Source organism: Hemicordylus capensis, chromosome 5 (genome assembly GCF_027244095.1).
Source record: "Hemicordylus capensis ecotype Gifberg chromosome 5, rHemCap1.1.pri, whole genome shotgun sequence".
NCBI lineage: Eukaryota > Metazoa > Chordata > Lepidosauria > Squamata > Cordylidae > Hemicordylus > Hemicordylus capensis.
In genome coordinates this window covers 223,000,396-223,026,352 of record NC_069661.1, presented here as the reverse complement: position 1 = coordinate 223,026,352, position 25,957 = coordinate 223,000,396, and the positions used below count along the sequence as shown (strand labels likewise).

The following is a 25,957-nucleotide window of genomic DNA, read 5'->3' as shown; positions in this document are numbered from 1 at the left end:
CATTTGGGACCCCCACTGCGCATCCTCAATGCAGCAGTTGGGAAAGAGGCTATAGGTCAGTGGGAGAGCACCTGGTTAGCATGTGGAAGGCCCCAATTTCAGTCCCTAAAATCTCCAGGTCAGGCTGGGAAAGACCTCTGCCTAAAACCCTAGAGTGGGCCTGTTCAACTTTGCCCCCGCCAGCTGCTTTTGGACCACAACTCCCATAATCCCCAACCACCGTGGCCAATAGCCAGGGATTATGGGAGTTGTAGACCAACATTTGCAGGAGGGCCAAAGTTGCACAGCTCTGCCCTAGAGTCACTGGTGTTAAGGCAATCCTGAACTAGATGGACTGATTGTCTGACTCATGTTAAGACAGCGTCATGCGTTCTTGACAGTTCTTCTCATCACAGGAGTTCAAGCCTATGCAGTACAGAACACAGTTTTGATCAGAATTCTTAGCAAAACTGAAGGAGGCACTTGGAAATGAGGAGAGCCCACAATGCCACCAGTGCTCCTATTGCAACATAAAGCCTGTGACAACTGTGGCTTATTGCAGTCTTTTCACAACTGTCAATCTGTTTTCAAATTGTAAACCCAAAAGTTTCTTTGGTGCAAGATCTCCATTGTAGTTGATGGCACAGGGTTATTGAAAAGGAACACATCCTTTCAGCAAAGGAGCCTTCCCCATCTGCTCTCCCTTTTTATTACAGGTGCAGATAGAATATAAGTCACTGTCCTACCACATAAAGCATGAGGCAGAATTGATTTAGATGTGCATGTGTATGTTCTTTATGCACCTGGTGTTTGCTCACACTTCACACACAAATCAGCAGAAAAACCTGTCCCTCCCAGTATAATACATTCACAGAGAGTATGCTTTTTCCCTCTTTAGGGATGGAAATTTGACAGCCAGGATTTTTATTTTATTAGTACAATTATGACCCTCTTGCTATCCTGAAAAAATGATATCTACCATACTTGGAGGCTTGTGGATTGTTGGACCCTTGGGAGAGAAAATAAACCTTTGCTTTCTAGCTTGACGTATATGTGTGTCAGGAGCAAGAGGTAACCTACCTAGCTGAGTGAAAAGAGTGATTGGCAGCCTATTCAAGGGGTCTACCATGTCTACAAAATTACAATTTAAATTAGGTAAATTTGCATAACTTTGGCCCTCCAACTGTTGTTGGATTACGACTCCCATCATTCCCGGCCACAGTGGCCAATAGTCAGGGATGATGAAAGCTGTAGTCCAACATCTTCAGGGGGCTGAAATTGTGCAGGCCTGGTTTAAACAAAGACATTGTAGCTATTCACATGCGCAACTCAAACCAGCTTGGTTTGGGTTGCGCATGTGTACTGCTGAGAGCTGCTGGAGGCGGCAAACCGGCTTAGGGAGCCCACTGCTTAGCCCTGGTTTTGGGTGTGAGGGTGCCCAGAAAGTAGGCTAAATGACCGTGTGTCAGTGCTGCAAGGCTTAGCATGGCACCTACACAAAAGTAGCCTCCCGGCCTGTGTCAGAAGGCTCCCCATGATGCACCACGCACTTGCACATTATGGAAGTTCCCAGGAGCCGGGAACTGTCTGGGCAAGTGATCCGATTGGTCACCAATGGAGGGATGATAGTCTGAGGGGGAGGTAAGCATTTCGTGGCTTCCTCCCCTCACTCCTTCAGAGCCCTTTCTCTGATCACGAGAAAGGGCTCATTGTTTCATGCTAAGGGCATAATTTAAACAAGAGAAACACTTTGGCTGATAATTCTATGGGTGCTTGCATAATTAACAAAGCTTTCCTAGTTTAAGAAGCTCACATAGTTGTGTTAGCTAAAAATCTGGGATTTGCAGGGGCTATGGCGCTCTTGGGCAAAAGTTCACTTTAACACAGATGAGACATGTTGCAAGTTGCACAAGTCCAAGTACGCTTGCAGTAGGGCAAAACGAGTCTGGAATACAAGCTCCAGACTTAGTGGAACTTGCCCGTGCAATGTGATAGCACAACAGTTGTCAGGATGGCAGCCATTAAAAACCAGCATGAAACGGATGAATACTGGATTATTATTACATATTCATCCCACCTTCCTCAAAGGAACTCAAGGCACCATACGTGGTCCCCTATTTTATCCTCACAACAATGTCATGTGATAGGTTAGGATGAGGGATAATGATTGGTCCAAGACTGAGCAGGGATTTGATCCTTGGGCTCCCCCTTCTAAGTTCAGCATTCTAGTCATCACATCATTTTAGATCCTGCTATAAGCAGAATGGCCTTACAGTGACTGCAAAAGATGAGAGGAAAAATGAGGCCACCAAATGGCCTCATGCTGGAGTGGGGAACTGCTTTGTTCCACTCCCTGGAGCAAGCAGCATGGGGGCAACCTATGATTGGGTCTTTCTGGGAGGGGGTGGAGCTGCAGGGGCTGTTAGCCAAGCACGCTCCCTCCCAGAGTCAGTCCAGCTTTGGCAAACTTACCCTCCCTCCCTCCTTGGTTACAGAACAAGCTCTGGCTGGTAGTCGTTTTGGAGCCGAGTAAAAATTTTTGCACTTCACCTTGTGTGGGGTGTTTTTTGCCTACTTTGTTCTGTAACCCTTGTAAATTAGCTAGCTAGGTCACAATGGGCAGGGGCAGGTCAGGGTGGGGGTGGCGTTCAGCAGAAGTTGGGGGTTTATACCAGTAAACATCCTGGGGCTATTTAAATATGTGTAATCTGTCCTTAGAGTCTTCATGGCTCAGGGGCTACATTTCACACTCTCACCTGCTTCGAGGACTTCACAACTTCAAAGGCTGTGCGGCTTGGGGGCGTGAAGTCCTCGAAAGGGCCCTGACCCTTTGAGTTGGCCATGAGGGACAGGTATCACCATTGATGTGATGCTAGGTTCTAAACCAGGATGTGTCACCCATCTGGCTGGGGAAGGGCTATGTTGTCCAACCTTGGCCAAGGTTAGTCCTGCACTGCCTGGGCTGGATTTTTCCAGCAGCAAAATTCAATTTGAATTTATCAATAAAGTTGTGGCCCTTTCTCCCAGGTCTTGCTTCCAGTGTATTTTGCAGTGCTGTGCTGGTGGCTGTGGGACAATAAAGCTTTGGCTTGTCTGCAAGGAAAGGCTAGTTCCACAATTGTGGGGTAGGTTCTAAAAACACCTGTCTAGACATCCTTGCAGAATGGACAGAGCACTGTACTGCTCTAAAGCAGAAGAGAAACTTCATTTCATCTTGCAGATGATGAAGGGGCTCAGGGAGGTATCTGATCACTTAACACATTTAAATTTAAGGCAGGTATTTTCTAAGTCCCACATTATTAAAAATATGTCCTGTGTTTATGCAAATCAATCAATCTTTTAGCAAAATGTAGCAGACACACAGTCCTTCTCTTATAGCTGAACTGTTGATACAACAGAATTGAGAACACCACTGCCCCACCCCAGTTTTAGATGGGGAAGAAAAAACATTCGCACAATATAAACTGACTGTTGAACTCTTGTTTTAGGGATCAATATTTCAAATTTGATTGGAATCTTCAAACCTAGGGATTAAAGTTTTGATACTACATCCTTAGAATTTTCTACAGTGTTTTGTTGGACACCTTCCCCCAGATGAACCTCTTTCAGTAACTGAAGGTACAAAAAACCTCCTATCAAAATGCACTAAAATAAATAGTGAAGATCGACTAAATGATTTATTTTGGAATAAGTACACACTGGAGCAGGGTTACAGCATTTGAGGAGTTCCCCGCCCATTTTACTCATCTCTCCCCCTGCTCCACCAATCCTAATAACCCATAATGTCAATCCCCAAACATATTTTTCTCCCCCGCAAAAGTATCCTCACCCTGCAAAAATTGAGCGAGTAATTGCTGCTCAAGCTCTCCTTCTCTCTACACCTCTATGTTGGAATCAAATAGTTAGGAAGGGAGTGCCAGAGATGATGACAGTTGTCCTTCACATCATATGTAAATGGTACACTCTCACTTGGCAGTGTGTGGCCATACTAGTCTTTCAGTGCATGTACCCTGGAAGAATCAATGGGAGCAAAGATGCAGCTCCCCTCCAGATAATCTATCAGTGGTAGGAGATGTGGGAGATCCTGTCCTCCCACTAACAGGGCCTTGGAGGCTTTCCCTTCTCCTTTCACTGTCTTCTGTCACAATGACAGGTAACAGAAATAAATTCCACAATTAGGTCCATGGTGCTACTTGACCTACCTGTGTTGTAACCCCTCCCAAGAGCTGGCCATGGACGATGGTTCTTCCAGAGGTTTCCCAGGTACCAGTCACTCTGGTTCTCCACCAAGCCAAGAACCTGCTGGCCTAGAAAGCAAAAACCAAACAGTTTCTTAGACAAAAGACTGGTGGGCACACACATGTCAGACTGAAATGTCACAAGAAAACACAGCATGAGTTGCATCATTTTCTTCTCCAACCACCTGGTTAAAATCAGGAAAGTACCAAATAATCAAAATTGGGATGACACCTTGCTGACATCTGCCAAGCACACACGTTCTGTTGACATTTGCTAAGTGGCAAATCTAGAAGGAAGAAACCCCCCCGCCCCAATTTCATTATGTTGGAGTGAATATCCCCCCCTCTAAGAGGAACCCCTGTCGCTCTCCATTATTTCAAGTACTCCATCTTACTTTTCCTTCCATTTCTTAGCTGGCCCTCACATGCCTCGAAACAGTCCAAGGCAGCAAGGCAGAGAGAAGGAATAGTCCATGAGAGGAAAGGCTGTTCTGTACATTACATTCATCATTACATTCATTCCCCTTCCAAAAAGTGAAATGCTAGACAATCCATCTCCAGTGGAGGCAAAGAAAAGGAATTGGTAGGTAAGATGTGAGGCAGTTCTTTCCTTGTGCTCAGGGCACACAGCTCCCTGACCATTCTATCATATTCTAGATCCTTCATGAATGGCAGAAGAGAAACTCTGGTGTTTATAAATACAAATAGCAAAATGACCACCATTATGGTGTGGATCAGGGGCATGTATGTATAGCTCCTAGGTGCATGTGCACACGTACCATCCACTGCAAGATCCTTGTCAGTGAGGGTTATGCCATCCACTCTTAGGGGTGGAGAGCAGGTTTTGCTCCCTGGAATTATAATATGAAAAGTGATTGGGTGCACTGACGTGCATCATTGAAGTGGGGTCTGAACCTATTTCCTTTCCCTGGTGTCTTCCAGTCACCCACATGAACATATGAAGTTGTCTTTATATGTTGGACCATTGGTCCATCTAGCCTGGGATTCTCGTCTGTGACTAGTAGTGACTCTCCAGGTTCTCAGTCAGAGGCCTTTCCCATCCCTGTTCATTGAGATCAGCGATGCTGTGGATCTGAATGTGGGACCACCTGCATGCAAAGGACCACCTGCAAGTGGTCCTCTACCACTCAAGTATGGCTCACATCAGCCACTGAGATTGAAGGCTGCTCCAAACTGGGATCCTTTCTGGATTTTGTTTCTTGGTCAATGTTGGAAATTGGTTTATACATATATAAATAAGATTCCAGCAGTCTCTGTGCCTCTTCAGATAACATCCAGGAACCTTATCCTTCTTGCATAAAGAAAGTAGAACAGAAACTTGTTTAATTCTACTGCATCCTACACTCCAACAAACTAATCCTTTATGTTTATGAACTGATTTACTTTGACATTATTTTTGCCCCCAGACGAAATGTTGATCTTTTGATTTTACAAAACCTTTAAAATATTTGAGCAAAATAACATCCAGCAATATTACTCAACATCTTCGTAACATCCTTCCAGTAAGGTCATGAGGCTATTGACACAGGCATCCAAACCCAGGCTTGGGCAGCCCAGCCTAAGCTCGGCTGCCCGTGTGCATCGCTGGGATTGAGCCCGATCCTGGAGCTGCCTCGGCCCCAAGCCTGGGAATTTACCCCAGGCTTTAACCTCGGTTTAAGGGTGCAAGTGTGCCCTTAATCTTAGGCTTCGGGCTGTGTGTGAGAGCCAGGTGGCAAGAGCACCCAGCTGAGGGAGGATCCCTCAATGGACTGCGCTCTTGGCATGGTACATTGAGGGCTGACAGAGGACTTCCTCCTCTGGCTCCCTACTCTGCTACTGAAACCAGCACCAATCACATGCTGGGTGAGCGGCAGAGCCTGCAGACCAAGAGCGATTGTTTGTAACGAGGCAGGCAACTGCCTGCCTCTCTGCTAGCCCTCTGCCCCTCCTGCAGTTTTGGTCATGTGTACGTACATCATATTTAATAAAATGTTATCACATGCACATATACACACAATTCCACCATGAGTGTGACAAAGGTATTGACTCATCCCGCCTTGGGGAAGACACTGGTTGACAGACAGGCAAGTCCTATGCTAGCAGTGCTGAGTTCTAGATTAACAGTGCATCATTGCATGAGTGGGGAGGAGGGTTTTTTTAAAATTAAAAAAACCGATCTCTCCTTCCTTCTAAAGCTCACAGCGCATCATGAAAATATGTCCCTGAGGGCTATGTGACCCTCAGGGACATATTTTTGTGTGTACAGTGAGCTTCAGAGAGAAGGGGAGATCATTTTAAAAACACCACTTTCCCCACTTGTGCAACAATGCACCGTTAGTCTGGAACTCAGCACTGCTGCACCAGTGCAGTGCTAGTCTGGATATCACGGGCTTAATACTTACCTCACATGTTTATTGTGAGGATAAAATAGGATAAGTTCACATACTTTGCCATGAGCTCCATGAAATAAAAGTAGGATACAAATGTGATTAATTAATAAACTTTGACATACTGTGCTGGCCTACAGCATCATGGATTTTCAATCCCCCCCACCCTAAAACTTGCATAATCAGAAGGGTCACAATCCGATAGGGTCACAATAATCCGAAGGGTCACAATAATCAGAAGGGTCACAAAAAGAAAACAACATTACATTTTCTTTCCCTTCTTATTTTTTACTTTGCCGCCCTCAATTTCCAAATCTGGAAATAATGTATATATCTTGGATAATTACAATGTATATTGTATAGGTTCAGCAAAACCATAACTGGTTAATGCTTTAATCCCCCTTTTTGAAAAATTAAGCATTGATTACAAGCAAAGGGTTTAATTTGTAAATAATGAACTTTGGAAGGATCTCCAACAGTTTGTTCCATTACTTCAGAGAGTGGAATCATACGGTTTTTTATTATAACGTCACAGTCTTTTTAAGCTATGTTGTTCCCCCAAAGAAGTATCCCATTGATTTTGCTGTCTTAAACTCAGCATGGTAAATAATTGACAACAGGGGTGAAATGCCTGGACTTAATTTATTTCCATAAGCATCCCAGACTCTTAATAAGTGTGGGATTAATATTTTATCTTTAATTGAACTGTTTCTTCCTTTCCTTTTTTTTTTTTGCCAACATCATGCGTTAAATGGGAAGCTTATTTTAGAGTCTACTGCAAGTATGGCATTACTTTTTGATCTTGAAGGTCAAATAAATGGGTTCATGCTATCAAGTGTGCTGTATATTCTGCAGCTATAATGGACTGATGGCACATGAGGCAGTTCTACTACTGAAGCCAAGGAGATCTTGCCCTTTATGTGTTTCTAGGTGGGACACCACATGGGAACCAGTGCTGGGGAAGAGACAGCTGTTGTGGTGCATGTGAGTTTTGGGCGGTATAAAAATATGTTAAATAAAATAAATAAATAAATAAAGTTTACTAGCTGATCTGGCACAGAGCATCTGTGCCCCTACTTCTCCCTGTCTCTCTCCCCCATCTTCATTTTGTTCTCTCCCCACCCTTCAGTCCTATTTCGTTCTCCTCCCCCAGCCCCAGTTCATTCTCCTTTGGTGGGCGGCTGGCCTTGCGGCCGCTTCTCCTACCTGTCTGGCAGCCAGCCAGCTGACCTGGCTACCACTTCTCCCTGCCCGGTGCAGCATCTGTGCTCCTATTTCTCCCTGTCTCTCCCTCCTTCTTCATTTCATTCTCTCCCACCCTTCAGCCCCATTTGGCCCTCCCCACCCCAGTTCGTTCTTCCTCGGTGGCCAACTGTCCTGGCCACCGCTTCTCCTCCTTCTCCCAGCTGGTGGCCGGCTTGCCTGGCCGCCATTTCTTTTCCCCACCTGCTTGGCCATTCTCCTGGTCAGCAATTTCTTTCTTCCCATCCCCATCACTAATTGGCAGCTGCTTGCGAACTCTCGCGAGAGTGACCACACATAGGATTAGTGACAGGTACTCCTTAGAGAGAGAGATATAAAGATGATGCATTATACCTATGGCATGTGCCATACTTCAACTACTTTATTAATTCATCACCCCCTCCACGTCAGTCCACTTCAGCTGTTGATAGTTAAGGAATGGACTCCTTCCTCTGTTGTCTCCCTTGTGTCTATTTTTAGATTAAGTGTAGTACTGACTTGTCTTATTCTTGTTGGAAAGCCCCTTGTACATAGATGGCAATATAAATAAATGTCTATAGAAATAATGGATGGCTGTATAAACAAGCCAAATAAGGTCTGTGAATCCCAGTGTTTTGTTTCTCCAGCCAAATGATTCTGGACATTCACAAGTGGGGTATGCCCATTTTGTCTGGTTGGTCCTCAGCTTCTGGTATTTATTTATTTATTTTTCAACTTTGTAGACTGCAACATACTTCCAACTCTGGGCAGTTTACCAGGCTGGTTTGGCTTGTTTCTGAACTGGATTCTAACTGACCCAGCCTGGTCTTGGGCTTGGCCAAACTGGTTCATGGGCTGGCTTAGGGGGTATAATTGTAAAGGGGAATCTGGCAAGGATTCACCTTTACAAGTAAAGGGTGATTCCCTCCAGCAAATTCAACATAACTATACTATTCCCTATAGTATAGTCCAACATAATGGACCGGAAAAAAATAAAAGTAGAAAGTACCCTTTTGCTCAACCCACCTGCATTACTATAACGAATCCCCCTTTGCTTGTAAAGGAGAATCCTCGCCAGATTCCCCTTTACATGTATACCCCCCAAATGGCCTGTGAGCCAGTTATTAGACCTGGTCCCAATCCGGTTTGAACACAGACTGCCCAAACCTGGCTGGTTCGATTTGAACCATGGTTCGAATTGAGTCTGTTTGCACATTCCTATCCTGCTTCCCCTTTTTATTTTCTGTGTTTTTTCAACTTTATTTTTTGACATCATAAAACACAGACAATGGAATATGTAAGACTAATATTAGTATATTTTACCATAATTTGAATTACAGTATTCTGGCACAGGCTGTTCTATAACATACATTCTATTTTTCTAGCATATTCTACCATATTCCACTTATTCCCTTCTGGTTTTCACATTACATAGTTCAAATAAATATTTGCTATGACTCTGGTGACGCTTTGAGTTTGTGTGTATTGTTTCTGTTTTCTGTCTTCGGTTTGGGAAAACATATATAGCAGGGCAGAGAAGGAAAAGAAAGCACTAGCATTGGGCTTAGTAGAGATCTAAGTAATAAAAAGTAGCACGAGTCCAGAAAATTCACTCATTGCCACAGGACTGTAAGCCTTGTCTCCTTTTATGGACACTATCTATTCCAGATCATGTGGAGTAAATACAACAGAATAAAGTCCTAATTGCCCCAGCTGGCAATGTTAGAGCATGGCTTGGGTGGAATAAACTATTATAGGTGATAAGAACAAACTGATCCTGCCTATTGTCCAGCAGTGCATTTCACAACTCAACAGTCTAGAAATTCTGCTCAGGAAGGTATATCTCACATCAAAAGAAAATGTGAGAATCCCATTTGCAAGATGAAAGTATTGAATGCCTTCTCTGCAGATCACCAGTCTTCTTTCATTACACCGTCCCAAATTCAAGTCACAGAGGTCAAAGACTGATTCAAAACAGATAATGCACAAACCTTGTTGTTTGTTAATGGATTTGTGTTTTTCACTAAGGAGTCCACATCCATTTAAAAAAAAAATAGATAAGTTATTTGTATACTTTAGTCCATTCATAAAAGAATACTAACAGATTGGAATGGAAATATATAATTGCATACTGTCATTTTATTGGTGTTCTTTCCCCTCCTCCTTTAGGTCAACATCTATTCCAGTGGTTCCCAAACTGGGAGCCTCCAGATGTTGATACGCTACAGCTCCCATCATCCCCAGCCACAATAAACTGTAGCTGGGGCTGATGGGAGTTGTAGCTCAGCAACATCACTGACCTATTCTCTCTCTTGTTAATATGAACTGTTGACCTCTTGAGAAGGAAAAAAGTCTTCCAGCATATTGAATGCAAGCATCCTGATGAAGAGCCCTGTATTGGTTCAGATCACATTGATTGAATTCAGACACAACGGAAATCCATAGTTAGTTTAGCTAAACATCATTTTGCATGGTGTCTGAAACTGAATCATCTCACAAAGTCTGGTTTGTTTGGGGCCAATAAGTCAGGAAGTGAAAGATGATTTGAAGCTGGTGTGCAAACCATAGTTTGTGCTAACTGTGGTTTCCCATTATGAGGCTGTTCTCATGAGCAACCAGGACTGTGCTAAGGCAGCCAAGACCGTGAGAGGCACCGGGAGGCATGTGGCTCCCAGCAGCACCTCAGCAGCAAACCCACCTAGGGAGCCTGCCTCTTAAATGAGGTTACGGGAGCGAGTACTCCCTTAACCCTATTTACCTGAGCAAAGAGATACCTTTTGAGCAAAGAGAACCACCCCTGCTAACTGAACAGAGAGACACCTTTTTAAAGTGGCGATTCTCTTACATTTAGAAGGGGGGGGGGAGCAACTGGCCCTATCCAACCCCAGCACAGTATCCCTCCATCCAGTGGCTGTTGCCTGCCTTATGTTTCTGTTTTATTTTGTGAGCCCTTTGGGGACAGGGGACCATCTTATTTATGTATTATTTAAAATTGCTTTGATAACTTTGGTTGAAGAGCAGTATATAAATATTAGTAGTAGTAGTAGCTGTGTGTCAGCAGACACTGCAACAGTGATGGGCACCCGCCCATCAAGGCAGCAGTGTGTGTGTGTGTGTGTATTTCCCACAATGCCCTGCACACTTATGTGGTACATTATGGGATTTCTGGGGGCCAGGACTAGGGGTGTGCAATTCGGGTTTTCGGGTGATTCGGCTCGGACCCGAACCGAATAACCCCTGTTCTGTTTTGTGCCCGAATCTGGGTCACCCGAATCACCCTTGATTCGGTTCGGATTCGGATTTAATCTGAATCCGAATCCGAATTGATTCAGTGGGTAAAAAGGGGCCCAGGGGCAAAATTTTGGGGTGGGGTGGTAGTGCCCAATGGGTGGAGTCTACCACCCCAATTTCAGGGGGATTGGGCAAAGGGCTGATTTTTTGGGAATATTTGAAGTTTTGGTGTCTTTGGGGCAGTTCGGGGGCATAGCATGGGATCTGGGCAAAAGGAGTGGGGTGGGGTGGTAGTGCCTAATGGGTGCAGGCTACCACCCCAATTTCAGGGGGATTGGGCAAAGGGCTGATTTTTGGGAAATTTCTGAAATTTTCATGTCTTTGGGGCAGATTGGGGCAGAAAGTGGGGCCTGGGGCAGAATAGTGGGGTGGGGTGGTAGTGCCTAATGGGTGGAGGCTACCAACCCAATTTCAGGGGGATTGGACAAAGGGCTGATTTTTTGAGAATTTTTGAAGTTTTAGTGACTTTGGGGCAGTTTGGGGGCAGAAAGTGGATCTGCCCCAAAAGAGTGGGGTGGGGTGGTAGTGCCTAATGGGTGCAGGCTACCACCCCAATTTCAGGGGGATTGAGCAGAGGGCTGATTTTTGGGGAATATTTGAAGTTTGGGTGTCTTTGGGGCAGATTGGGGGCAGTAAGTGGATCTGCCCCAAAGGAGTGGGGTGGGCTGGTAGATAGTGCCTAATGGATGGAGGCTACCACCCATCCCCAATTTCAGAGTGATTGGGCAGAGGGGTGAATTTTGGTGAATTTATGAGGTTTGTCTTCATAAGGTGAAGTGTGCTAAATTGATTACTTCCTCATATTCATAGTAAGTGTGAAAAAGTGAAAGTGGGGTCATGAGAGTTGTCTAATTGAAAAAAATCTCATTTGCTATGATAGAATGAGAATTCACACCTCAGAAGTTTTTTCTGAGGTGTGAATTCTCATTCTATCATAGCAAATGAGATTTTTTTCAATTAAACAACTCTCATGACCCCACTTTCACTTTTTCACACCTCAATTACTATGAATAATATGAGGAAGTAATCAACCGTGTAACCTTGTGTGTATGCCCCATGCTGGATGGGAGTGACTTGCATTATTTGGACCTGAAAGGCTGACATATGAGAGAGATCTTAGCCCTGTTCTGGTGTTATCAAAAGTGGGATGATGTACTTGTGTATAGCAGAGAATATGCTGGCTAGCCATGCCCTCATGCAAGCATGAGGAGAACACGGGAGCATCCTGGTGTTCCACTCATAGGAAGAATCTGACCACAAGTACAACATTTTTCTCTATGGACAAATGCTGAAACTGTAGACAGTAACGGGAAGGGCTTCAGAGTGTGTCAGTGTGAGGAAGGGGCTTGCACGGGTGCTTTCAGCAACAATGTATTTATGAAAATATCTCATCCCAGTTTTTATAATGAACCAATATTCTAAGAGAGATGCCTCTGTGAGGAAAAGGAGGACATCTTGAAGAGAAATTAGATTAGAAGGGGCTGAGACAAGATGATAAGAAAAAGGGCAAAGACTGAGAAGCTGAAAGGAGAAGAGAATGGCTGTCTTCTGCTCTCAAGGAACACTAATCCAGCCAAAGCATCCACACCACAGGAACCAGGGAGAGCACGAGGTCTGAGAACTGCTGCTCCATCCATCCTGTGGGTGACAGCAGTTTGTGAGACACCTCCTGCTATACGGGCTTGTTTCTACCTTCATGAATAATATGGCTTCCCTCTTTTGAGGAATTGGGTTCCAGTGTTTTGGGATGAATACATATGAAAATGTATATTAATTTGTTTAAATTGATTTATAAATATTCTGTAATGTGCTTAATAGTAATGTGCTTTTGACAGCACATTACTTCCTTTTAATCTGGCTCCAAATTCAGATCTATGTTGGTCTCTGGAATATGGACTCTGGGAGAAATAGAAGGTTATAAAAGTGGTGCCTGAACAACAACAACAACAACAACAACGGATATTTATATACTGCTTTTCAACAAAAGTTCCCAAAGCAGTTTACAAAGAGAAATAAAAATAAATAAAGATGGATCCCAGTCCCCGAGGGACTCACAATCTAAAAAGAAATGTAAGAAAGACACCAGCAACAGCCACTGGAGGGATGCTGTGCTGGGGCTGGATAGGGCCAGTTGCTCTGCCCTTGCTCAATAAAGAGAATCACCACTTTTAAAAGGTGCATCTTTACTCAGTTAGCAGACAAGGACTTGAACAGACAAGGACTTGAAGTTGATTCGTAGGCAAATCCTTAAGATAATATATTTATATATACTCATTGTGTAAAAAGCTAGGATTTGATCTGTTAGTCAGTGAAAGGATCTCATTTTGATGGGGGAACAAAATGATACGGTTTTCTGTGAATTTCAGAATGCAATTCACAGAATCCACCTTCTGTAAATGCATAAAGGAAGGGATGGGGAGGGGGAAGAAATTGGAACAGAAACGGGCAATTTCCTCTGCAGTATTACTAAATGTCTCTGATAGTAAAGCCACTCTCCAGATTCAGAGGCACAAACCGTGTTTGATACTTTGCATGATAGAATTAGTATGGGATTGAAAGGCTGTAAACAACTCGGAGGAAGCCACCCTGTGATAATTTCCACTCCTGCTAAGCCTTCCTCCTGAGGTGCAACAACAATGATTAGAGAGAGTCCTGCATTTAGAAAGTGGAACTAAAAACACAGCTGACCTAAAACTAAGCTCGGAGCTTTTTCCAGGCAATCCATCTAGGTCTAGTGAATTATTTCTCCCAGAGAATTCAGGACAGAGAGTGAGCGGAAGATTGCAGCATTCCTGAAAACATCAAGAGGAGGAAAATGACTGAAAGCCTGTTATCTTCCGTGCTGCATGCGGCTTTGGGAGCAGAAAAGAAAGCCACTGCGGCGCGTGCACACGGTCTACAGCTGATGAAGTCAAATCATCCACTTCTGCAAAAACCTGGGTTGGTACTGCATGGTGCTACCAGTTAATACCACTTCATGGCTGAGTTCTTTTGCCAAAAGAGAGCAAAGGCATGCAACACAGTGCACCTCTTCTTCTTTTCCAGCAGAGCAATGCTTAGCACATGACATAGGAACATAGGACGTTGCCTTATACTGAGTTAGACCATTGATCCATCTCGCTCAGTATTGTCTCCACAGATTAGCAGCGGCTTCTGTAAGGTTGCAGGCAGGAATCTCTCTCAGCCCCTGCAACCCTATTTTGTAACTGAATTCATGTCCTACAATTTTGGAAACTGGTTTTTTGTGAATGTCCATGATATGTCCAACCTCCTGCAAAAAACCTGGGTCTCACTTTTTGCTCTGCGTTGGCGCAAGTCAGCATGGGGCATAGCATGGTGGGGGGAAGGATCTTTCAATGGCAATATCACACAAGTATTAAAAAGAGAACACCCAGACTACTTGAGAGATTTGTTATTCACACTGTAAAAATGGAAGGTTGAACCAGATCTATTTAAAGGATCCTCCTCAGTTAAGCAGCTAAGGAAAACAATTTATGGAGAGATTCTAGAAGTGGGTTTCTTAAAACCTGATTTAGAACGTAAACGCTACAAACACCGCACTTCACAGTACTTGTTGCAGCCCGATCACCCTATCGCTCTCTTTAAAGAGAAAAAAGTCCCTTTCCATTTATGGGAAACAAGGTGGCGCTTATACCATCAAGTACTACCACTTAATGCGGCTAAGCCATGGCTCCCAGAGGACCAGCAAGAGTGCCCTAAAATCACCTGCAAACAGAAAGCTAGTGAACTAGGCAAAACATTCAGGGAAACCCACTCACATTTCTTAAAAGAGTGTGTGGTAGCCAGAAGAGTGTGGCAGGGAGTAAGCAACCTGTTAGAGTGGCCTGATTTGGAAAAACAGACTTGGGAAGAACTAACCTCGGGTTTGAGCGATAGAACCTCCTTTCGAGGTCCCAGAAAGAAACCTTCAAGGAAACGGGACGGAACGGGTGCCCCCATACTAGGGAATTGGAACGTTCCCCTTCTCGTAATCAGGTTAGTAAACCTGTATGTCATTTATGCAATGCTCCTGCATAGGAATAGGGAGGGAAGACGTGACCAAGAGGTTCACGCAGATGAGACAGTAAATCTCTTCTGGAAAAGTTTGTATGGTTATGTGCAAAAAGACAAGAGTATCTCTTCTAAACAGCAATGGGACAAATTGTGGAAATGGACGTCGGACGTAACCCCCCCCCCCCCGATTACCTGATGTGCCTTGTAATCCCCCACCCCCGAGTTACAGTACTACCTGCATATACTTCATAACTTGTGTGTTTCCAAATCCTTGTGTGTAAATCTTTGTAGATATATCATGTACAAACAACCACTTTGTATATAATTGTGCTTTGGCAACGTACTGTATGCTTTGGTAGTTTGTTGGTTCAATAAAACAATCTTGTCCTATAAAAAAAATCTTGTCCTATCTTGGAGATGCCAGGGAGGGAACTTGAAACCTTCTTCATGCAAGCACGCAGATGCTCTTCCCAGAGCAGCCCCATCACCTTAGGGGTATATATTATAGTGCTCACACATGTCTCTCATTCAAATGTAAACCAGGGCAGACCCTGCTTAGCAAAGGGGACAATTCATGCTTTCTAGCACAAGACCAGCTCTCCTCCCATCTCACCACAGTGTCAAACAACATGGGCTTAGGCACAAATACTCTGCTATTGTGCAGCCTCAGCTGTAGCTTTGTCCGTTTCTTTCTCTCCTTGCAGAGAAGAGAGACAAGGATATACTGTTTTTTTCTGAGAATGAAAAAAGCATTCAAACTATTTATGTGTACTAGCTTGATAGGTTTGGTTGCTGGTTAAATTTTTAAACCTCCTTTTATTAAAACAATCTCACGGCGGTTTACAAAACATTTAAAACAATATAAGACTATAAAAGTTATGGAATATAAAAATACAAATCTAATTAAAAGTTTAAAAACATAAACAAAATGACCATAAAATACAGAGGAGCAGCAACAAAACAATATTCATATAAAAGCCTGGGTAAAAAGCCAAGATTTCACTTGATCTCTAAAAACTGTGATGGAGACTGAGGAGCAGATGCCCACCGGGAGAGCATTCAAAAATCTGGGGGCACTAACTGAGAAGGCCCTGTCCCACGTGTATGACAGCCGAGCGTCCCTCATTGTCAGAACGGGGAGTGCATCCCCTTCCGATGACCTCATCAAGTGGGCAGAAACCCTTGGAAGCAGGCGGTCCCTCAGCTATCCAGGATACAAACCGTTAAGCGCTTTAAAGGTCAAAACCAGCATCTTGAATTGGACCCATAAACAGATTGGGAACCAATATAGCTAAACAGATGCAATGTAATCCCAGCAGGCAGCTCTGGATAAAATCCTAGCTGCCGCATGAATATTCTTCAAGGGCAGCCCCATGTAGAGTGTGTTACAGTAATCCAGTCATGACATGACTAAGGCATGGGAAAGATTGGTCAAATTTTAATGTATGTATGCAAGTATGTATTTAACACACTTCTATACTGCCCAAAACTCACGACTCTGGGCGGTTTACAAGCAAACAAAAAGCTAAAACATTAGTTAAAATAAATGACAACAAAAAAACTTAAAACAGTAGTTAAAACAAAATAAATGACATAATAAAAGTTAAAACATTACAACAATTTAAAATTTTAAAACATTTTAAGACATTTTAAAATGATCTGCCTTCTTGAGAAAAGGATGCAGCTGGCACACTAGCTGAAGCTGTACAAAGGCACCCATGGCCACCGCCTCCACCTGAGCTTCCAAAAGCAGAGCTGGGTCCAGCAATACCTCCATGCTGTGCGTACCTGCTCTTTCAAGGGGAATGCAACCCCATCCAGAACCAGTTGAATCCATTCACCCTGATTGGCTCTCCTACTGACCAACAGAACCTCCATCTGCCCAGATTCAATCCATCACTGCCTCCAGCCCCCAATTCAGGACACCCACTCTCTCCCTAGGATCAGGTGACAAGGAGATACAGAGCTGAGAATCATCTGCATATTGCTGACAACTCAGTCCAAGTCCCTGGCCAATCTCTCCCAGTGTTTTCATGTAGATGTTGGGGGACAGCATGGGGGACAAAACCGAATCCTGCGGGATCCCACAGGCCAATGGCCAAGGAGCCAAGCAGTAGTCCCCCAGCACCACCTTCTGGGCCCTCCCCTCTAGAAAGGACCAAAGTCGCTCCAAAGCAGTACCTCCAGTCCTTATACTTGAGAGGCCGTCCAAAAGGATACCATGGTTGATGGTATCGAACACCACTGAGAAGTCCAGCAGAACCAGGAGGGACGCACTCCCTCTCTCAAGCTCCCACTGTAGGTTATCCACTAGAGCAACCAAGGGAGTTTCAGTCCCATATCCAGTATGGAAGCCAGATTGAAAGGGGTCTAGATGATCTGTATCATCCAATATCCTCGGCAGCCGGAATGCCACCACACGCTCTATTATCTTGCTCTATTACCTTATTAAAATAAACAGTAACTCTGGCTAGGATTTGCTGGTTGGCTACTTAGTTGTTTGCTCCTATACAACCAGAAATTGGAAGTACACACAGATCCCAAATCTGCGTAGGACACTTGTCTTACCCAGTGTTCGGGTGTGTGAATGACCTCAATATGTGTTGCGGCCGTGTCTCTTAAGTACTGCCTGCCCAACACTTGTCTTAGAGCATTGTAATGTAGTCTGGGACAATCTAACCCAGGCGGAAAAGGATGCAAACACACTTGCATAACCTTTGCCAAGCTGTTAAGGACTCCTAGTCCCAGCCATTTAGAAAGCGCTGCCAAAGGCAGCTTCTACCTTTGAGGCTCTCCTGAGCAGAAATCACAGTGCCAAACCCCTGGGCAGGGGTTCCATTCTGTTATGATCAATAATGGGGAACTTCATCAAACACATTTCAGCTCTCCCTATGCTGGTTTTCCAGCGGAGATCTCCTGAGGTGAAGAATTAGCTTTATTCTTCTGTGCCTCTGGAAAAGGAAGAGAATGAATCCATTTCGAAAGACAAAGCAAACACTGCGATCTATTGCTAGATGAGAATGCTGGAGCAACCACAAAGCATTTCAATTGCTCAGTATTCTGCCCTGCTTGCCGCTCCTTCTTAAGAGTTATTATAGTAAAACACCGTGACTAACAGCAAAAGCTTTGTCATTGTTTTCTGCTCTGGTCCCACAGTTATGATTAAGTGCACTCCGGTCGCTCTTTGCTACTCCAGGCACAAGCTTAGCTTATGAAAATGAAGCTGTCGTCTTTACTTATTCATACATCATCATTAACAGCCAAACAGGGAGGGTGGGGGGAAACAACAAGAAGAAGAAGTCTCCAATGCAGGCCATGACCACAGAGAGAATTTATCAACCTAGGCATAATTAGATCTGGGTTGTCCCAAACATGGCGGCATCCTATGTGACTAAAGAGAGAGTATTTCTTGATGGGACTGGTGTACAACTCATGCATTTTTGCAAGGGACAGCATTCCAATAATTAATATCCAACTATTTTTCTCCCTGTGTAAGCTTCTATTGAAATTAGGAATGAAGGTTTCAATGGGGAGAAACACAGCCTAACAATCCATGCAGCATTTACATTTTGTGTCGAGGGAATATTAAATAGAAACATGACTGAAATTGAACTTTGGGAAACTCTAATGGCAATATGGGGCACTGTGGGTTAAAAGGCTGGTGGGACTTGTGAATAAGCCAGGTTCAAATTCTTGCTCAGCTACAAAGTTCACTGGTTGGTCTTGGGCAAGTCACTCTCTCTCAGTCTATCCTACTGCTACAGGAATCTTTCCCAGTAATTCTGCCCCCGCCCGGCACCAAGAACCTTTGAATGTGTCCAGAGCAACACCCATCTGGAGAGTGGAAGAAGGCTGGCACAGGTTTGTCTGGAATGTAAAACTGCATGCAAAGAAAACTGATGATGGATTTGGCATGATCGTGGATTTGGATGGATTAGATGCACTTTTAGATTTTAAAGGTGGTAACTTTAGCAACATAGGAAGCTGACATATACCGAGTCAGACCCTTGGTCCATCAGCTCAGTATTGTCTACACAGACTGGCAGTGGCTTCTCCAAGGTTGCAAGCAGGAATTGCTCTCATATCTTGGAGATGCCGGGGAGGGAACTTGGAGGGAAGCACCAAGTATGCAGATGCTCTTCCACTGAGCTAAGGCCTCATCCCCTCAGGGGAATATCTTACAGTGCTCATTTGTAGCCTCCCATTCAAATGCAACCAGGGTGGACCCTGCTTAGCAAAGGGGACAAGTCATGCTTGCTGCCACAAGACCAGCTTTCCTCCCAATATTGTTTTATAAGCAAACCTGCCTGTGTGCTTGTTCCTACATCATATGACATGTGCTTTATCTGTACCTTGGGTTTAAAAAACCTTCCAAATAATTACATGGTTATATCCCGTCTGGTTAGATCAGCTCAGACGGCCCTTCTGTCGGTCCCTGATTTCCAAGATGTTCCGGGCTCTAGGACCCATGAAAGGGCCTTTTCGGTTGCTGCCCCGCTCTTTTGGAACTCTCTCCCCCTACAGATCTGGCTAGCACCTTCCTTACCGATATTTCAAATCGCTATTGAAGACTTTTCTTTTTCACCAGGCCTTTGCCCTTTAGTTAATTTTTCTGTTTCCAGGTAGTTACTTCAGTTCTTTAATAATTTTTAATTATTAATGTAATATATTTTTAATGTTGCCTGTTTGCCTGTTGTTGTACACCGCCCAGAGTCTTCGGAGTGGGCGGTATATTAAATGTTGATAATAAAATAAATAAATAAAATGGGGAGCCTAAGGGCCAAACTGTACATTACGACAAGCACATGATTGCTTCTTGTGGTCCCCCCACCCCAACAGCAGCTGCAGGGGATGCGTGATCTGACTCAGGGCCACAGTATGTGAAGGGGGATTTTAACCCTTTGCTCTTCTGTGTTCCCAACCTAGATATCCCTGTGATTGCTAAAGCCTTTACTGCATAAATGGGAGGTTTTCTCCTGGCGAAATGGTTGAAGGGAATGGTTCTGGATAAAGACCATCAAGGGACAAAAGGTTAAAGATCCCCCATTGATGGTATTTAGCAGGAAAAGCAAGCAAATAAGGGTGACAGGTTATCCTTAAACCTTAAGTTCCCTCTCCTCCAAAGAAAATGTATCCTGTAAAGGATGACCTGAACTCAGGGACATTGGCAGGTTAATAGGATGGTCATGAACAAACTCAGATGAGTGAGCTTATTCTGAGCAGTTTGGTGCCATGTTCTACCAAGGATCATTTCAAATATTAACATCAAAGTACCCATTGCCCTATGACTGTGAAAGCACATTGTTATATTGAGATGCCATATTGGCCTATTTTGTTGTCATAAGATATACTTTTAAAATATCTGACATTTTGAAATTCAGTATATGCTAGAAGAATCATATAGCCTGCAAAGAGAACTAGTGGTGTAGTTCTTAAGAGTGTTGAGTAGGGATGTGCAGAATGTTCCGATGGCAAAATGTTCCAACTTGAAATGGGCTGTTTTGAATGTTTTGAGCTTTAAACAGAATGCTGTTTAAAAATGGGGCCTGTTTCGAACACGGAGCAGGACCACCCCAATTTCAATCAAAATCTTTCAATGCTCTGAGAGCCATTCTGGAGGGCCATTTCCCCCTTGCTGATTGCTTTTCTGGTACTGGCTTCTGACTGGCTTGCAATCTCCTTGTTTTTTGATTGGCTTCTTATATAAATCAAGTGTTGTCATGCACAACTGTGCCCCCTTTGGCTGTAGGGGGCAGGAAGGAGGGGGGAACACTTTTGGAGGGGATTTCAAGATGTATTCAAAGGGACTGGGAGGCAGAGCGACCCCTTATAGTCTCTTGAAGCGGATACATCTGGGGAGAAGGAAGGTCTGAATTTGTGGTTTTCTCTTTCCCAGCACTGAGTATAATATGTTGTGCTGTTGCTGCCTAACTATCTGACTTTGCTGGGTCTAAGATTGACAAAGGCAGAACTTGTGTGCCTACCTTCCTTGAGTTGTGGTTTGTTTTGTTTGTGAGATAGTGTTGTGGTGAGAAATGGACAGTGGCAGCTCTCTCTCTCTCTCTCTCTCTGTAAGTAAAATATTTCTTGGCGATTGCTGTGATGAGCCCCATGTCTGGCCTTGATACTGAGGTAATTCACACAATCAAAAATCATGTTCTACCCGGTTTGGGAGCTGTGTGTGCTCCCAATTTTTGGTTGTGTGGAAGCAAGGAAGAGGAAAATCTACCCAGGTTTTTCTCCTAAATTGCTTCCATAAAATCACTTCTACTCTGGCTTTCCTCCTACTTTGCTTCCACACAACCGAAAATTGGGATCACACACAGCTCCCAAACCTGGGTAGAATACAGTTTTTGATTGTGTGAATGACTTCACTAACTTTTGCTTCACTCACTGCTCTGCAATCTGCATTGCGAGGTGTACTCAGTCAAAATGTGGCTGAAGTTGCTCTAGTTGAGCTTATGGGTCTGCTTGCTGCTAAGGGTGCTGCTGTGGCAGCTGTGGCAATGCTAGGAAGTAAGGAGTCATATAATTGTGTGTGTGAGAGAGCAACTTGTGCCAATGAGGTTTACTGCAGCAGAATGTAGCTGGCAGTGGATTCTTTTTTGGCCATTTTTGGATTTTGTTTGAAATGCGTGTTCTGTGTTGGAAGAGACAGATTCCCTTTTATTGTGTGCTTCTGCAGCAGAGTTGCAAAATGCATTGTACTCGGTGAGTGCAGTTTGTTCCAGCCACAGGGAACAGTGGGAAAAACTCAAAACACCCCATTGTTCCCCATGGGTAGCTTCTAGGGACACCAAAGTGGGTTGTGTGGTAGGGCATGATGGATGCTACCTACCAGCCAACCCACAAAAGAAATGGGCAAGCAGAAAATTTTCAATTTGTATCCAACCTTTTCCCCAAACCTCTAAAGGGTCTTATGGAGATTTGGGGGAAAGGTTAAAAACTTGTTCCCATTGTTCCCTGTGGCTAAAACACTTGAAATGTTTTGAGAACATTGTATGCCACCCCAAATTCCTTTGGAGGAAGGGGAGTATAGAAATCTAACAAATAAAGAAGTACAGCTAAGCCAGCTCTTGCATCAGATAGCATCTGTACATACAGGTGAAACTCGGAAAATTAGAATATCGTGCAAAAGTCCATTAATTTCAGTAATGCAAATTAAAAGGTGAAACTGATATATGAGACAGACGCATTACATGCAAAGCGAGATAAGTCAAGCCTTAATTTGTTATAATTGTGATGATCATGGCGTACAGCTCATGAAAACCCCAAATCCACAATCTCAGAAAATTAGAATATTACATGGAACCAAGAAGACATGGATTGAAGAACAGAACAATATCGGACCTCTGAAAAGTATAAGCATGCATATGTATTCAGTACTTGGTTTGGGCCCCTTTTGCAGCAATTACTGCCTCAATGTGGCGTGGCATGGATGCTATCAGCCTGTGGCACTGATGAGGTATTATGGAAGACCAGGATGCTTCATTAGCGGCCTTCAGCAATTCTGCATTGTTTGGTCTCATGTCTCTCATCCTTCTCTCGGCAATGCCCCATAGATTCTCTATGGGGTCAGGTCAGGCGAGTTTGTTGGCCAATCAAGCACAGTACACTGTATACTTTTCAGAGGCCCGATATTGTTCTATTCTTCAATCCTTGTCTTCTTGGTTCCATGTAATATTCTAATTTTCTGAGATTGTGGATTTGGGGTTTTCATGAGCTGTACGCCATGATCATCACAATTATAACAAATTAAGGCTTGACTTATCTCGCTTTGCATGTAATGCGTCTGTCTCATATATTAGTTTCACCTTTTAATTTGCATTACTGAAATTAATGGACTTTTGCACGATATTCTAATTTTCCGAGTTTCACCTGTACAAAGCAAGTCAGTAGGTATCACTGGAAGGCATGTCAATGCTGCCTTCATTGGATGATAGTGTGAGGTCTCAAAGTCACCTTCCCATTCAAATCCCTGGGCTTGCAGCTGATTTGCCTTCAGCTAGGCTGCCCTAAGCATTGCCTCTGAATTCCTCATGGATGCTACCCCAGAGACTGTTAAATGAAGAAATGTTGCCAGTTAGATGCGGCAGGAGAAAAGTGTGATTTTTCTCTCTTCTAACTTCTAGTGGCCAGCCAAGTGTGATGTCACTCAGGACTGATGGTGCTTCCAGTGTGGCAGGAGAACTCTGATTATCTTTGCTTCAGTAAACTTAAAAGTCTACTTTTGCTGCAGCCTTGCTGGTGGATGGATTTGTGGGATTCAGCCTCATTCAAATGCAGATCTCTCTGATGAATGGTAACTGAAATATACTTACCACCTTTAAGAGCCAAAATTAAGCACTCCTAGGACATGGAAGTGGCAAGACTAGGGCTGAGCACTGGATCAGTCAAATAAGGTGAAGTCAATTGACTGGTCAAATATTGATCAAACACTGCAAATGGTAAAGTGTTTTCAAAGCAGTAACTTCATAAGAACAACAAGATGAATGGGGTTGTTCTTGCCTCTTGCCTAATGTCTCACTTTGCAACAATATCTTGTGGGTTTTACTTCAACCAGTACCTTTATTTCTTTCAAAAGCTAGTGGCCGATATTTTAATGCCACGCTTGTGCAAGAATGTTGCACTAACAACAAGATAGTTGTGCTAGCTAGTTGAGTTAAGCCTGGAGCTTGTGTTCCAGACTAGTGTTGCACTAGCACAACCATGTTTGCACTTGTGCAACAAGGTGCCAAAACCTGTGGAATGCCTCATATGTTTTGCACAACACTGCAGTTCCAGGAATGCTTGTAGTTTTGCGCAGCTATGCAATCTTTTTGCACTAGCACAACTTTGTTCATTGTGCAAATGCAGTGTTAGGATGTTGACCAATGATTTTCTAGACCAGAATCCAGTCTCACACAGGAGCTTTACATACCAGATATTATTATTATTACTAACATTTATAAACCGCCCCATCCAGAGGCTCTGGGCAGTATACAACAACTTTTAAAAGACATAAAAACACACAATTGACAACATAGTGCTAAAAACAATATTAATACAATTCAAAACCAATTAAAACCATTTTAAACCAATTAAAATACTTTTAGAAAACAACAACACTTTACAAGCCGTGGAAGGCCAGGCCAAACAAATAAGTTTTTAGGGCTCTCTTAAAGGCTGACCGTGAGCCTAAACTGCGGATATCTGCCGGGAGTGCATTCCATAGACCAGGAGCAGCTACAGAAAAGGCCCGGTTCCGAATCGCCATCAGATGTACCGGTAGTAACTAGAGACGGACCTCTCCAGATGACCTCAACGAGCAATGGGGATCATACTGAAGAAGGTGCTCTCCAAGGTTACCCTGAACCAAACTGTTCAGAGCTTTAAAGGTAATAACCAGTACTTTGTCTTTCGCTCAGAAACGTATCAGCAGCCAGTGCAGCTGTTTTAAGACAGGCATAATATGGTCGCTCCAAGCTACCCCAGAGACCAATCTGGCTACCGCATTTTGAACTAACTGATGTTTCCGAACTACGTACAAAGGCAGCCTCATGTAGAGTGCATTGCAGTAGTTGAGCCTGGAGGTTACCAGCTGTTGCACCACTGGTTTGAGATTGTTCTCTTTAAAGAATGGACGCAGCTGTTGAATCAGCCGAAGTTGATAGAAAGCACTCCTGGCCATAGCCTCCACCTGAGATACCATGGTGAGGCCTGGATCCAAGAGCATTCCCAATCTGCGTACCTGTTCCTTCTGGGGGAGTGTGACCCCACCCAGCACAGGAAGATCTAACTCATCCCCTAAATTCCAATCCCCCACAATGAGCACCTCTGTCTTGTTTGGATTCAGCTTCAATTTGTTATCCCTCAACCAACCCATTACTGCCTGTAGGCAGGCATTTAGGGATTGAATGCCATTTCAGGAGGAGGAGGAGGAGGAGGAGGAGGAGGAGGAGGAGAAACAGATTTGGGTGTCATCAGCATACTAATAACACCCTGTACCAAATATCCTGATGACCTCACCCAGAGGTTTCATGTAAATATTAAAAAGCATTGGTGACAGAATGGAGCCTCGAGGGACTCCATATAATAGCTCACATTTTAAAGAGGAACTGTCACCAAGATCCACCATCTGGAATCTGCCTGAGAGATAGGAGCGGAACCACTGCAAAGCAGTACCTCCTATCCCCAATTCCCCCAGGCGATCCAAAAGGATACTATGGTTGATGGTATCAAATGCCACCAAGAGATCCAAAAGAACCAATAGAGTTACACTCCCTCTGTCAATTCCCTGGTAAAGGTCATCCATCAGGCTGACCAAGGCAGACTCAAATCCATAATCCGCTCTAAGGCCAGTTTGAAATGGGTCTAGATAATCGGTTTCCTCCAAAACTGCCTGGAGCAGGTTAGCCACCACTCTCTCAATCACCTTGCCCAACCATGGGAGACTAGAGACCAGCCTATAACTATCCATCACTGAGGGATCTAGGGAAGGCTTCTTAAGAAGCGGTCTAATCATTGCCTCCTTCAAACAAGGAGGCATCCTACCCTCCCTCAGCAATGAGTTAATGATATTAACTAAGCCATCCCCAACAATCTTCCTGCTAGATAGAAGCAGCCAAGTTGGGCAAGGATCCAGAGAACAAGTGGTAGGCCACCCCGCTCCAAGAAGCTTGTCCATGTCATCAGGCATCACAGATTGAAACCCTATCTGATAATCCTCTATCTGATAATCTGATAACCCCCCTATCTGATTATCAGATCAGATAGGGAGATTACTCTAATTGCCGTGAAGCAAAAAAGATGGAGTCTTAGTTATGGGCCGCCCTAGACAGTGGT

At 43.9% G+C, this 25,957-nt stretch overlaps 1 protein-coding gene across 1 annotated transcript in view; it reads right to left on the bottom strand.

Annotated features, from left to right (window-relative positions):
- Nucleotides 1-25,957, bottom strand: part of LARGE1 (LARGE xylosyl- and glucuronyltransferase 1) — a 366,765-nt gene that overhangs the window by 117,641 nt on the left and 223,167 nt on the right. Inside the window, exon 6 of the mRNA XM_053253740.1 lies at nt 4,182-4,286. Coding sequence (XP_053109715.1) covers nt 4,182-4,286 — 105 coding nt within the window. The remainder of the gene's footprint in view (nt 1-4,181; nt 4,287-25,957) is intronic.